This window comes from Melitaea cinxia, chromosome 26 (genome assembly GCF_905220565.1).
Source record: "Melitaea cinxia chromosome 26, ilMelCinx1.1, whole genome shotgun sequence".
NCBI lineage: Eukaryota > Metazoa > Arthropoda > Insecta > Lepidoptera > Nymphalidae > Melitaea > Melitaea cinxia.
Window position 1 is genome coordinate 3,672,763 of NC_059419.1, and position 15,632 is coordinate 3,688,394.

At 36.0% G+C, this 15,632-nt stretch overlaps 1 protein-coding gene and 1 pseudogene across 1 annotated transcript; both read right to left on the minus strand.

Moving 5' to 3' along the window:
• Positions 1–3,698: 3,698 nt before the first annotated feature.
• LOC123666414 (acidic repeat-containing protein-like) lies at positions 3,699–11,548 on the minus strand. Its single transcript, XM_045600508.1, has 8 exons — positions 11,512–11,548; positions 11,295–11,425; positions 10,576–10,674; positions 9,779–10,451; positions 8,996–9,173; positions 8,017–8,208; positions 4,911–5,018; positions 3,699–4,225 (listed from the first exon to the last, which is right to left on the minus strand). Exons 1-8 carry the CDS (start codon positions 11,546–11,548, stop codon positions 3,934–3,936), a joined length of 1,710 nt encoding a protein of 569 aa, XP_045456464.1. The 3' UTR covers positions 3,699–3,933.
• A 675-nt stretch (positions 11,549–12,223) lies between these two features.
• LOC123666415 lies at positions 12,224–13,849 on the minus strand (annotated as a pseudogene).
• Between the last annotated feature and the right edge of the window lie 1,783 nt (positions 13,850–15,632).

Here is a 15,632-nt window from a genome sequence, read left to right on the forward strand (position 1 = left end):
ACTATTATCATTTAACAATACGACACAATTGTCATACATTTACTATGTATAATAAATAAAAAACGGTATTGAAAATGTGCTGTTTTATTTATAATATAGCATTTTGACTTACCAGGTATCTACTTTCCTTTCCTTATCTTACATTATTATGATAACAAGAACTAAAAACAATTCAATAATATGTACAAAAACTAAATTTATTAAAATATAGTAAAGTTTTACCATTTTTTTAAAAGGGACATCGAAGTGATCCCAGTAAATATAGGCCCATTTCAATCCTGCCGTCTTTAAGTAAAACTTTTGAAAAATATACGAAATCAACTTCTTTTCCATTTTATTACTAGTAGTAACTTCAGCCTATCGCAGTCCACTGCTGGATAAAAATGGCGCGAACTCATGTGTTTTCCCCATAGTCACCACGCTGGGCAAGCGAGTTGGTGACCGCAGGGCTGGCTTTATCGCACCGAAGACGCTACTGCCCGTCTTCAGCCTGTGTATTTCAAAGCCAGCAGTTGGATGGTTATCCCGCCATCGGTCGGCTTTTAAGTTCCAAGGTGGTAGTGGAACTGTATTATCCCTTAGTCGCCTCTTACGACACCCACGGTAATAGAGGTAATAGAGTGGTTGGTTGTATTCTTCACTGCCGTAGCCACACAGACAGTGTGCAATTTAATGTTAACGAAATTTTTTATAGTGATAAATATGGTTTCACTAGAGGTCACTGACAGATGTTGGTGTGGCACTTCTCAAACATATATGTGACGCTTGGGACACCTGTCCCAAGCGTCACAATATGTCAAATAATGCTATTGGTGTATTTTGTGACTTATCAAATGCATTTGATTGAGTGGACCATGAGATTAAGTAAATTTGAGTATTACAATGTTAATAGTAAAGCTTTTATTCTCATTGCTTCATATCTATCTAATAGGATTTAACATGTGATACATATAAACGGAACGAAGTCTTTAGGATCTGTACTAAAAATGGGCGTTCCACAGGGATCAATTCTAGGTTCTTTTCTTTTTTTTAATTTGTGATATAGTGCTATTTGCTGATGATACATCGCTTATTTTTTAAGTTGATATAAAATTAATATAATTTGTTGACATGAACAGTTCTTTATCCCAAATTCAAGGTTGGTTTAAAACAAACAACTAAGTTTTGAACGCCAAAAAAACCAATTCGTTAAGTTGCGTTGCCCAGTGTTAAGCTTCCGAATTATCATTTTGAAATAAATAACGAGAAACTAATTGTTAATGATGCTACGGTTTTCTTATGGATAAATTTGGACTCAAAACTTCAGTGAAATTCCCTTTTATTATCCTTGAATGGTAGACTCAACTCTGCAGCATTTGCAGTTAGAAAGTACGAACAGTGACCGACGTTGCTACAGCACGTTTAATATATTTTAACTATTTCCATAGACTTATGTCTTACGGTCTGTTACTGTGGGGTAATGTTACAGATACTGAGACTGTATTTATTTTGCAAAAAATGTTCAATGTTTGTTAATGTTGGTGTTTTGTCCGTACTGTACATTTTTGCGTAAATATTATGAAATCAATCAAATTAAGTATTAAAGAAATTATGTCTGCCCTAGTGTAATTAGTTCGTAATAGTTTAGTTACTAATAGCTGTAGTTTTAGTTTAAATAATAATAATACGTGAAGGTGTAACAATGCAAGTTTGTCCACCCGTGACCATTGTCGCTGTAAACTATCCAAAAAAAACTTAAATAGTCGCGATCGTTTTTTCATTAGAATGAATGAAAGTTTGACTATTTTGTCTGTTTTTGAAATAAAATTGACACTGTTATCTCGATCGCACCGAGCAATCTCCTTCGTGTATTGTCACTCACATCGGCAGAATAAACCGTGCTACTCACATTTATAGGGGTGGCAAAATCACCATAATTTTTCAAAAGTACGAAAGAGTCGAACTGCAGAAACAATTCTACGTTCTCGCTAGTAGTAATTACCTAGCAAAAATTTTAATACGATCGTTACCGCTCGTACAGCTGTTCGGATTAGGTGGGTACGACTAGCCTTACCACATATCTGCATATGTATTTAAAATTTATCCCAGGAGTTTACTTCTTGCAAAAGTTAGAGGTAATATTAGTTACTTCTCTTTTTAGAATCTCTTTTTCAGGATTTTTTTTTATGTCACTAGGTCGGCAAACAAGCGTACGGCTCACCTGATGGTAAGCGATTACCGTAGCTTATAGACGCCTGCAACACCAGAAGCATCGCAAGCGCGTTGGCGACCCAATCCCCAATCCCCCCAGGAGCTCTGGTCACCTTACTCACCAACAGGAACACAATACTGCTTGAAAACAGTATTATTTTGCTGTGATCTTCTGTAAGGTCGAGGTACTACCCCAGTCGAGCTGCTCCATATTTTGAGCAGGAAATTCCTGCTGTGCCCTACCTCAGTTCGTAATAGATCCCTTGTAAGTTGTAACTATATGGTAGTTACATTCTTTTCAACTTTCAATTTCTGAAGCACACGCCAAACCCTGCTCGAAAGCAAAAATTATCTAAGTAGGATAGACTGGTGTATACTCGTAGAAGAAATTCTAAATTGACGTGAAGTAAGACTGTCAAAACCGCCTTCAGATTTCGATTCTCGATCCCACAACTTTTAAGAGCAGCATATATTTTGTTTAATTAAATATATTTTTATAGTTTTGCTTTTCCGAACAAAATGCCCGTACCATACGTAGGAATGATTTATAATAATATAATTACTAATAGGAGACGGCAGGAAAATAAAAAAAATATATACCTTTTGATATTTTTTTATATTTAACTATAAATTATACATTAATATTAAAAAACTAAATATATAAAAATAAGTTTTTATATTAACTACTACTCTTGTTTGTCTATGCGCTTGCGCAATTAATCAAAGACAATTGACATACATAAAAATAAAATGACAATGATTTTAATAATTTATATTAAATAATATATACAAGTATAAATTAAATTATTCACAAAACACCGATTGTAATTAATCGGTAATATCATAATTTACATTAAATTCAAAAATATTTGAATATGTTTAAGAAATACGTGTATGTTTGCTTTATAAAAAATCGTAAATGGTTATTTACTGTCAATATTACTTTTTGAGTAAAATGTCAAAGTAAGAACAACTTCACAGTAAATTTTCGTCTTAGTCAGTTTGACACACTAAAGAAAAACAGTGGGTAATTTCAACAAATTATCCCTAAATTATTACAATCATTGAGACTAATAATTTGATATTGGCAAGATAATATTACAATGACATATTAAGGTCAATTTTTAATAAGCCCGTTATAATCACCTATAAATTATTCGTGACATTTGATTAATTTTTTTGTTGCCATGTAAATAAATTTCGAGTTTTAGTATGCCAGCCCATACTTATTTCTTTTAATTTATATTCTAATTCTATAGTATAATAATCATATATAGTAATCATATTATTAAAAGGAAAAGTATTGCATGTAAAAACAAAAAAGATATTGCTAATAGATTTAACAATACTATCACATATTTTAAAGTTAAGGCACATTATTTTATTGAGGTTTTTTTTTAATATCATAAAATGTCTGAAGAAATAAGACTATATTTATTTTTAAAAGTTAAAATATAAATGATTGTATAGATAATTTCTAATAATATATATATATATATTTTTTTTTGAAACAGATATTGTTTGACTTGCCTAAAAATTCATATTACAATAATTAAAATATGGTGGAAATGTTTCATTGAAATTTAACTAATTTGAAGGCAATAAGATATACTTTATACTCATCGACCACACTTTTCCTTTAAACTACTAACGTTTTAAACAAGTATTATAATTAATAACATAGATTACTGAACACAACACTATTATAAAACATATTTTATAATAATTTTTACATGGCAACACCTAACTTTCTGATTCATCACTGTCTAACTCGAACACTTTTTGCATTTTTGTCTTTTTAGCAGAAAACTGTTCACTGAGTAATTTCATAACTTGAGCATGAGTTCTGCCATCTTTGAGACTTCCATAATTTTGTTTTACAAATAAAGCAAAATCATTTAACCCTCCCTTTCTAGCTGGAGTTGATACGACGACACCATCTTTGTTTTTCTTGTTAACTATAACTTCAAATGTTCCACGGCAATACCCGCAACACTTTTTCGTTGTGTCTATCGATTTCGAATGTCTTTTTATGCTAAAACATTAAAAAGTTATTATTGCAATACTTAAAGGATTTTTTAAATAAGTGCTACGATGTGTGGTTACAGAAGCAAAGAATATAGCCACCTTCGTTCTTCCCGTGGGTGTCGTAAGAGGCAACTAAGGGATAACACAGTTCCACTACCACCTTGGAACTTAAAAAGCCAACCGATGGCGGGATAACCATCCAACTGCTGGCTTTGAAATACACAGGCCGAGGACGGGAACTCTAATATCAATGTAATAACTCTATATATCTATGCATTGGGTACATGTATGTACATTGGCTGTGCCAAAAATTAACATTTTTTTTAAGTAAAAGAATATTATTTGGGATGGAAAAAGAAATATTGTGAGAATTTGAGCCATTAATATTAAGAAGTCTATCATTGCAATTTTTCAGTTTTTTTCCGATGCAGGTTTTTGTTTCATAACTCCGAAACCTATATGGTGGATACCATATTATTTTTTTATATTTGTGTTTAAATGTCATTTTTTATAGTTTTCTCTTCCTGTGGTAAGGTGGCCAGAGGTCCTGTGTTAAGTCGGGGTTAATGTCGGCAAGGCGCTTGGGATGCTTCTGGTATTATAAAAAATATCTAAATTGCACCCCCTCTAGTGTTGGCTAAAGGCAAATTCTATTAGGATGTGTCCATTTAAAAGTAAAAGGTCTAGCTTACCTGTAACCACATTTAGTGCATTTGTAGGAGTACTTATAATGTATCTCCATATCGTGACATCTTGATATTTCCCCTAGTTCTGGAAACTTTCTTAGTGCTTTTGACGCCCTGTTAAACGAAAACACATTACTATACTTACTAATACATTACTAATAAATAATATAAATTTATAGCGAAACGGATATCGACAAAAAAATAGAAATATTTAATAGGCTACTAGCTAATTTATATGACAAACATGCCCCAGTAAGACCTGTTAAAATTAAGCATCTTCCTGCACCTTGGATGACCAACGAGTTAAAGTTGTTGATAGCCAAAAAGCACAGGGCTAGGGCAAAGTATAGGAAGTCCAATTCTGATGAGCATCGTGAGAGATACGTAAAAATATGCAATCGCTGTAATATGATGTGTAGGGATGCGCAAAGACGTCATATTCATAAATCGGTTGAGAACGGCAACCCAGCAAAAGTGTGGAAGTTTCTTAAATCACTTGGAGTTAGTAAGCAAACAAGTAATTATTACTCAGATATTTCTTCAGACGAACTAAACCGACATTTTGCTTCACCTGATTCAGACTTTGACGCCAATACAAAGGCTTGCACACTACGTCATCTTTCCCAGCTACCAGCTCCTAATCATCCTCCGTTCTTTTTTAGTCAAATTACTGAATGTGATGTTAAGAAGAACATATTATCCATATCGTCTGATGCCGTTGGTTGCGATAACGTTAGTCGTAAGATGCTGGTACCTATCCTTGATGTAATTCTCCCTGTTCTCACGCATATTTTTAACAGTTCTATTGATTCTGGCATTTTTCCCATTACTTGGAAGGATGCTTACGTTATTCCTTTACCCAAAAAATCTAATCCTTCTACTGTTACTGACTTTCGACCAATTTCTATCCTTCCTTTTCTTTCCAAAGTCTTCGAACGCATAGTCCACTTTCAACTTACTTTGTATATGACGAAAAATAATCTTCTTAATCCACTTCAATCAGGGTTTAGAATAGGACACAGCACGACTACTGCTCTTGTCAAAGTCACCGAGGACATCAGATATGGCATGGATAACAAAAAGCTTACTGTTCTGACTTTATTAGACTTCAGTAATGCTTTTAATACGGTAGATCATGACGTACTTCTTAGTACCATGTGTTCACTTAACATATCTCCATCAGTGATTGACTGGTTTCGTAGTTATCTACAGAGGCGCCGGCAGAGAGTAAAGATGGCAATAGATCTTTCCTCTTGGTCTAATTTACCTGTCGGTGTGCCTCAAGGTGGCGTCTTATCACCTCTTCTATTTGCCATTTTCATTAACAACATCACGAATAACATTTCTTCTCTCTACCATTTGTATGCAGATGATTTGCAGATCTATGCTCAGTCTGACCTCGAAAACTTGCCTGGGGCTATTACTATAATTAATAAAGATCTTGCTGCTGTAGCTGAATGGAGTCGCTGTTATGGTCTTAAATTAAAGCCAGTGAAATCGCAAGTTATAGTATTGGGTAGTCGGGCTTTTATTTCGAGGATTGACTGGGCTTCTTTACCTCCGGTGCTCATCAATAACACTTCCATACCATATAGTAAGTGCGTTAAAAATCTTGGCGTTTACATGGACGAGAATATGAACTGGACAACGCAGATTAAAGAAGTGAGTAGAAAAATGTTTTCAACTTGGCATTCGTTAAGACGCTTACAATACATGCTACCGACTTCTACTAAAATTGCACTCGCGGAATCTCTTTTCCTGTCTTATCTCGACTATGCCAATGCGTGCTATCCTGACCTTACTGAACAACAACTGACAAAACTTGAGAGGTTCCAAAATTTAGCTATTAGATTCGTATTTTCTTTGCGAAAATACGATCACATATCCGATTTTCGTAAAAAGCTCAAGTGGTTGCCAATCCGCTTTCGCCGGAATACTAGAATGCTGGCGCTGCTTTACTCTGTGCTTAAAAGTCCCCGGGCCCCTGAGTATCTAAGAGAAAAGTTTGTAGTGCGTGAATCTGACAAGGCACTGCGCTCGAATGATACAACTACGCTGTATATACCTATCCATCATACTGCTTTCTACAATTGCTCTTTTACAGTGCAGTCAATAGTTCTGTGGAATGCTTTGCCTAAAACTATTAGGGAGGCTAAAACTCTTACATCATTTAAGAAGCTACTAAAAGATTTTTACCTAAATTGTTAGTGAAAAGCTGGTCTGTGTTAGTAAGTTTACTCGTAGTTATTCGTAAATGTGCTGTCGATAATTATTCAATATTATATTTATGATTAACTATTATCTACTTCATAATTAATGTAATAGGTATGTATTTATTTGTGTATATATTTTACGATAAAGCATAATGTAATGGGTATGTATTTATATGTGTATTTAACTGTTTATATATTTATAATATATACTATTTATTTATATATTATATTTATAATGTAATGGGTATGTATTTATTTGTGTATTTAATTCTTTATATGTTTATAATATATACTATATATATATATATATATATATATATATATATATATATATATATATATATATATATATTATTGTATTATTATTAGAATGTAGGATCTACTTTGTTTTTAATTTTCTGTTTTGCCTTTTGATAACCCTACTCTTTTTATTTTAAAATCTCCTCTACCCCAAGGTTGTCTGGAAGAAATCGCTTACCTAGCGATAAGACCGCCTTTGTGCATAGTATTGTTTTGCAAATTTTATTTTTAAAGATGTATGTTATGTAATATGCACAATAAAGTATATTTCTTCTTCTTCTTCTAATACTTAAATTACTTAAGGTTTAAGATACATCCACGGTTATTTGTTCCTAAAGTTACCAAATAATCGAATAATTTATTTATTTAATGAAAGCAAACAAATGACCAAACTACAAGTTCCACAGATTGCAACTAAGAGGCATTATACATAATTATAGAATAAATATTTGTATTCAAACAAATAAATTAAAACATAAATTTTAGACCCCAATTCAATGCAATGGAATCCTACCAATGACTCTGGATTGGAATGCAGTGTCACAGAGGACTGTTATGTCTAATTATTAAGTTAATATAATATTAATACAAAATTATACCATTTCTTCCACAAAGGCCCGTGACCGGCCCTCAGTTCGCCGTCTATAATCCAAGTAGCCGCATGACACAGTTCGTGTATTAATGTATCTCTTAATCTTTGCACTGCGTCTAAAACTTTTGTTGATAATTTTATACTTGATACACGTATTTTGTCACCGCGAGCGGTTTTTATCAATTTGTTTGTTGTTGTACTAGAAAAAAAATAATTATAAAATTGATTATATGCCTTTTGCGATACAAGTCGAGTGATAAATTTTTGGTCGATTCATGTTCTTGCTCACACTCACTCATCATTTGAGCCTATCACAGTCCACTGCTGGACATAGGCCTCCACAAATTCGCGCCAAAGATGGCGTGAACTGATGTGTTTTGCCCGTAGTCACCACGCTGGGCAGGCGGGTTGGTGACTGCAGGGCTGGCTTTGTCGCACCGAAGACGCTGCTGCCCGTTTTCGGCATGTATATTTCAAAGCCAGCAGTTGGATGGTTATCCCGCCATTGGTCGGCTTTATAAGTTCCAAGGTGGTAGTGGAACTGTGTTTTCCCTTAGTCGCCTCTTACGACACCTACGGGAAGAAAGCGGGTGGCTATATTCTTTACTGCCGTAACCACACCGCTCAGAATTAGTTTGTTACTATTAATTTTTTAATATACTATATTAGACTGAACTGTGGGAAAAAGCATCTCACACAGGGCAAAAAGCCTTGGAGATTAATCAACCACGTGGCTCCACTGGATGTTGACGATGGTTTTTTACTTTGCTTTTTTAACTAAACAATTTTTAATAAACATTTTTGAATATAATATCAAAAATTTTTAATAAATTTGATATCAAACCTTTTTAATTTAATTCATTTTTTAGTTTTTTAGGTCCTAATAAGTTTTATAAATATTTTGAATAACTATATTTTGATACTCAGTAGAGAACAGATAAGACATATCAAATTAGTAAAAACAAGCAAATTATAAAATTACTTACCCAGCGGTGCTCCTTAATTTCGAATCCCATAAAATAGGCATGTCTGCTTCCAACCCATCATCAAATACAACTTTATTGAATTCGGTGTACAGACGTCTCGTGAGTTGTTCTCTTAGTTTATTATAATTGTCATGGTACTGTAATGCTTCTGGGTGACATCGCCATGATGGCACATTATCTGAATTATTATAACAACCATTATTGACAGATTTTTAAAAGGACATTAAAACAGTAGTAATCCTCCAATTTAAAGGTGCCTAAATTATTTTTATTCTTTTTGCCTTAAAGGTTGACTGTGACAAGTTTACAGTTGTTTCAATTGTTTACTTACAACTAGATCCATGAAATTTTGCACAAAAAATTTATATGAGAGTATCGCGTTTCTTGAAGACTTCTATCAAGAATTGATTATTTACAGATGTTTAGAAAGTTATTTAAATAAAGGCAACGGACATCACACTTTATACATTACAAAACTCATTTTATTCTTACAATATCCACATATCTATGGGTTTTAAAGTAAATTTATCCATATAAATTAAAAAATACAATATAATGAAAACCTATATTATCAATGAGAGATTTTCAAAATTAATTATTTTTGATTTTTGTATGAATATGTAATTCTTAAATAATTCTAAACAATTTTGATGGTACTTAGTACAATTTGTAGCTGAACAAACATACATACGTCGTATATAACTTGGTCAAGAGAAATCAATCAAAGAACATCAACGTCCTTATCATTAAAACCAATTAGGACAAAGGATAATATAAGATTACCTGCCAAAGACCCAATAAAACTGAGCCTCTTAATATCACTCTTAGGAGTAACAGTTACGTTTTTAACTTTCTTCGATATAAAATCAATGTCATTGCCCATAACTTTGACCAAATCGGTCACAGACAAACCTTTAGTCTTTTTCGTTGTACTATTAACATTTCTAAGTTTTATTAATTTATCTTTAGGCGTTTCAGGTACAGGGTCAGGTATGCTAGGAATTTTTTCAGTGTACAATTTTTTCTTTGATCGCCTTTCAAAATCGCTTAAATCTTTTTTCTTTTTGATTTCAGAATCCGTTAAATATAGTTCTTTATTCTTTTTTATATGTGATCTGATGTTTTCTTTGTCACTGTCATCATCGTCATCAAAGTGCAATTTCTTTGAAATTACGTTCAAATTGTCGTGGCTTTGTTGTATTGTTTTGAATAATGACGGTATTGATTTCCATGTTTCTCCATACAGATCGCTTAATAATTTCTGATGTGAATTTTGTATTTTCTTTATAGAGCATTGGCTTAAGGATTCATTGGCTTTGTCTTGTGGTGTAGAAGGGACGGTGTCATGTTTTGGTGTTGCGCATATAATGTTTTGGGCAGGTGACCAGCCTCCGATACTGGGTCTGGAGTTTTTAGCGACTGGAGACTTAAATTCATTTGTTATGTTTAGAGATACCTGTTGGAGTAGTTAATTTGTTTTATTTTATATATATATATATAAAAAACGCTAAAATGACAATTCTTACATTATTTTCATAATTGTATTGTATAAAAATAGTATTCTGAATTGACAAACTTACATTTCCTGACTTGCTGGGTTCTTTATTTGTTAATAATTCATCAAATAAATCATCACAAGAGTCGTTTATTAGAACTGGTGAGTCTATAGATGGATTGACCTGAAATGCACAAAAAAATTATGAATTAATATTTTAAAGAAATCTTATTAAAGATCTTTGATTGTGTGTTGTCCTACTAAAGGTGTTTGATTAGATTTAAGAAGTACATAAATGTCTTAAGAGATAATGCCTATAAGTTGATAAGAAAATAATCATAAATAGAGTCTAATAAGGTTTATTTAAAGGAAAGACTAAATGAAATAAACTGTATCAGCCTGTAAATGTCTCATTGGTGGGTTAGTATAAAATAAGTATTGGACCTTAATCTACAACTTTACTTAACTGCGGATTGGCAGTAATTTTCCTATTATAAGTAAAAATTGCTATCAAGTGTCTAAACAGCTGGGACTAACGGCATTACATACTTCCAAAGATATTTGCATTTAAAATGGAATCGAGAGACTCAGACAAGGGCATACATGAACACCGGGAATAAATATTTGTTTAATTCCAATACCTATTATAAGCCCAAGGTATTTTAAGTTAAGAAGATTTTTTGTGCTAAAATTTACGTTTAACTGGTAATTTATATTAGAAAAAATTAACCTATAAACTAACTACTATAAATATATGTATAAGAACCTTGTAAAGAATAAGGCAGAATAGTAAATATTAGTTACCTTTTTCGGGAACTCCGAGCGAAGGTTTTCAAACGATTCGTCAAGAATAATGATATCTGAATCACGAAAAGTTTTTTTCGTTTCATTATCAATTTTTTCTCTGTTTTTCTTCAGAGATAGTTTTAAAAAACCTAAAAAAAACACGACATATTTACATAAAAGATATGAATACTTTGCAAGAATTAATAATTTATTGATTAAAATAAGTGATGCATACGGTTGCGTTGAACAGGTTGAGAGGTTTTTAAATCCATTTTACGTAGTTTTATTTTAATAAATATTTATAATTATTTTGTATAAAAACATCTCTTGTCAGAACACTTTTTTTGAATGAGTGCCATCCGTTACGCGGTATTCTTGACATAAAACGTCAAACTTTGACTTAATCTTGACAATAAGTAATGTTGCTTTCAACAAAAGAGCAGATTAAAAAATTTCGTAAAACCTACTATAAAAACACGAGATTGTACTAAGACACTAGAAGCGGGGTAAGCGGTTATTTTAATACTACAAACAGACACTACAATTTTATTTATTTGTAAGCAAATAATAAGTAAATAAATGATGGTCTACAATGAGTAATGAGTAAATAAGTGAGAAATTTGATTTACATTAATTCCTCAATTTTATATACTAGAGTGCGTTCACAGTTATTTTACCTACAGCTGTTATATTGGTCAGTCTGAGCGTTATGTTGCCCTATTTAGCTTATATGACTCCCTAATACGAAATGTTAATTTTTTTATAAGGTTAGTTATTAATAACCTATTGTTAATAATCACTATCCCTATTTTTTTCAAACACGATAACGTTGTAATGTTTGTAACAAAATCTTTTATTATCGGGACGGCTTAACGCAATTAAATTTATTTCTTTGAGAAAACAGTTCGGCTGTACCAAAATTTGGTTAGCAAAGTTTAAATTTTGTTCTATTTGATATACAGAAGTAATTTTTCGATTAAAATTACATGACTGTCATAATTATATTCTTCTTCAGTTAAATTAGCTATGTTGTTTGTTTCTTGTCCTACGTTTTTACTGGCTACTCGCCTTTTAACAAGACTCCACATAAATTCAATAGCGTTTAATTCACAGTGATACGGCGGCAATCTACCCACTTTGTGGTCATGAACTTGAAGCATTTGATCGGCTTCATAAATTGGAGCTTCTTTGTGTTCTTTTATTATTTCATAAAGTTGAACTTTTACCATAGGATAACCCCTTATTTATGATCCAGTTTTGCATTTCTGCTTTGGTAGAGCCATAGATATAGTAAAAAAAAGTAGATAATGCGCGGCCTTTGTTGTTAGTGAAGCCACAAAACTCGGCTCCTTCAAGTAAATACACGCGCTCACGCACACATATGCATCAAACTACGCTCATTTTCGTTAGTATGTCACGAGGTTTCATACAGTAACTTTGCTTATAAAATACCGTCTTGTGTGATTAAATGGTGCAAAAACAATACCAAAGTAAACAAAAAATCTGAAGGAATATCGTTTCACACGTAAGTACATACAAAACTTTAAATTTATTGTTATTCAAAAATAATATTGAGGTTATTCGGAACTTATAAATTCAATGTCACGAAATGACGTACCACGGGAGTGTTGCCAGTAGTTCTTTTTTTCAATACCCCAAAATGTGGGTAAGTAAATTGTACGCAATCAGAAAAATAATTAAGTAAAAAGTAGACATATATTGTTTTTTTTTCTCGTGTTATTTTATGTTACATAAATTGAAAATAAAAAAATCAAAATATATTTATGAATTATTAACTCGTTTGTTTTTTGTTTTAACTTTTTACAATTTTTGAGTAAACTAGGTACCCATATTTTACTATCAAATTTCATGGTTTTAGGTTTCCAACGAATATTTTAATAAGAGGTGAATGGGTAGCGGCTGCGAGACTGAGAAAATGACCACGATTATGCTGGCCATGCGCATAAAGTCAATTTAATACGATTAGTGATTGAAAAATATTTGAACATAAGACTACATCATATTAGTAAAATGCAAACAATGACGATGACTCTGAGTTCTAAGCGACAAAAATTTAAAAAACTTATACAACATAAAGGATTCTAAGTTTAAGAAAAATAGTTAAAAAAAACCGACTGCAAACTGAAAACAGATAAACAGAGGGGATAGGAAGTGTCCATTCATACGATTATCTTACGAATATATTTTTTTATTATTCTACCGATTTTTTGTTTTATTTTTAGTAAATTTATTTAAAACTATAAACAGGTTTTTATTTTCACATACCCATTTTACCTATATTAAATTAATTGTTTAATAAAAATTTTAGGGACTTTTTTTAAAAGGTGTCAACACTTCACTCACTCATACATCTTTAAAAAAGTGGCTTCAGTTTTCTGTTCTAGGTGCGTTATCTACCTTTTTTTACTTGATCTATGGGTAGAGCATAATGTTGGTGCCTTGTTTAACTTAACCGTGTGATAAGGGGCATTATCCACAACGACTAAGCTGTTAGCCGGCAAGTTAGGTATTAGCTTTTCCTGAAGCCATTTCCTAAAATTTGTTTTGTTCATATCATCATGGTAGTCACCTGATTTCGACTGGGATTTAAATATCAATAAAGCGTTTGGTATGAACTCCATTTCAACACCCGCATGAACAATTCTCCATCTCGCACCAGGACATACGTTTTTTAAGACACGAACAGGAACGCATCAGCACCGCACCATCACCGCGTCAGCACCGTGCCAGCTCCACGTCAGCACCGCGCCAGCACCGCACCATCACCGCACTAGGACCGCACCAGCACCGCACAAGCACCGCTCCAGAACCCCACCAGCACCATGCCAGCACCGCGCTAGCACCGCGCCATTACCGCACTAGGACCGCACCAGGACCGTACCAGAACCGCATCGGAACCGTACCAGCACCGCACCGGCACCGCACCTGAACCGCACCAGAACCGCACTAGGACCGCACCAGCACCGCACCAGTACCGCTCCAGAACCGCACCGGCACCGCACTTGAACCGCGCCAGCACAGCGCCAGCACCGCGCCATTACCGCACTAGGACCGCACCAGCACCGCACCAGCACCGCACCAGCTCCGCGTCAGCACCGCGCCAGCACCGCACTAAGACCGCACCATCACAGCACTAGGACCGCACCAGCACAGCAACAGCACCGCACTAGCACCGTGCCAGCAACGCGCCATCACCGTGCCATTACCGTACTAGAACCGCACCAGCACCGTGCCAGCACCGCGCCAGAACCGCGCCAGAACCGCGCCAGCACCGCGCCAGCACCGCGCCAGCACCGCGCCAGCACCACGCCATTACCGCACTAGGACCGCACCAGGACTACACCAGCACCGCACCATCACTGCACTAGGACCGCACCAGCACCGCACCAGCACCGCACGGGCACTGCACTAGAACCGCACCAGCACCGCACCGGCACCGCACTAGAACCGCACCAGCACCGTGCCAGCAACGCCCCAGCATCGCGCCATTACCGCACTAGAACTGCACCAGCACCGTGCCAGCACCGCGCCAGCAACGCGCCAGAACCGCGCCAGCACCGCACCAGAACCGCGCCAGCACCGCGCCAGCACCACGCCAGCACCGCGCCAGCACCGCGCCAGCACCACGCCAGCACCGCGCCAGCACCGCGCCATTACCGCACTAGGACCGCACCGGGACCGCACCAGCACCGCACCAGCACCGCACCAGCACCGCACCAGCACCGCGTCAGCACCGTGTCAGCTCCGCATCAGCACCGCGCCAGCACCGCACTAGGACCGCACCATCACAGCACTAGGACCGCACCAGCACAGCACCAGCACCACACCAGCACCGCTCCAGAACCGCACCGGCACCGCACTAGAACCGCACCAGCACCGTGCTAGCAACGCGCCAGCACCGTGCCATTACCGTACTAGAACCGCACCAGCACCGTGTCAGCACCGCGCCAGAACCGCGCCAGCACCGCGCCAGCACCGCGCCAGCACAGCGCCAGCACCGCGCCAGCACCGCGCCAGCACCACGCCATTACCGCACTAGGACCGCACCGGGACTGCACCAGCACCGCACCATCACAGCACCAGCACCGCTCCAGAACCGCACCAGAACCGCACAGGCACTGCACTAGAACCGCACCAGCACCGTGCCAGCACCGCGCCAGCACCGCGCCAGCACCGCGCCAGCACGATTGGCGGTGTGGCTCTCCTCAGCCACCGACTAAAAGCGATGTACAGCTGCTTGACGAACTGAAGGCGCCAATTATGGTATCCCTCGGGTTTATGATGGACGCTCGGCTTGCATGTATAGAGGAGCGCCTGCTGTCTGCTGACAGTTGT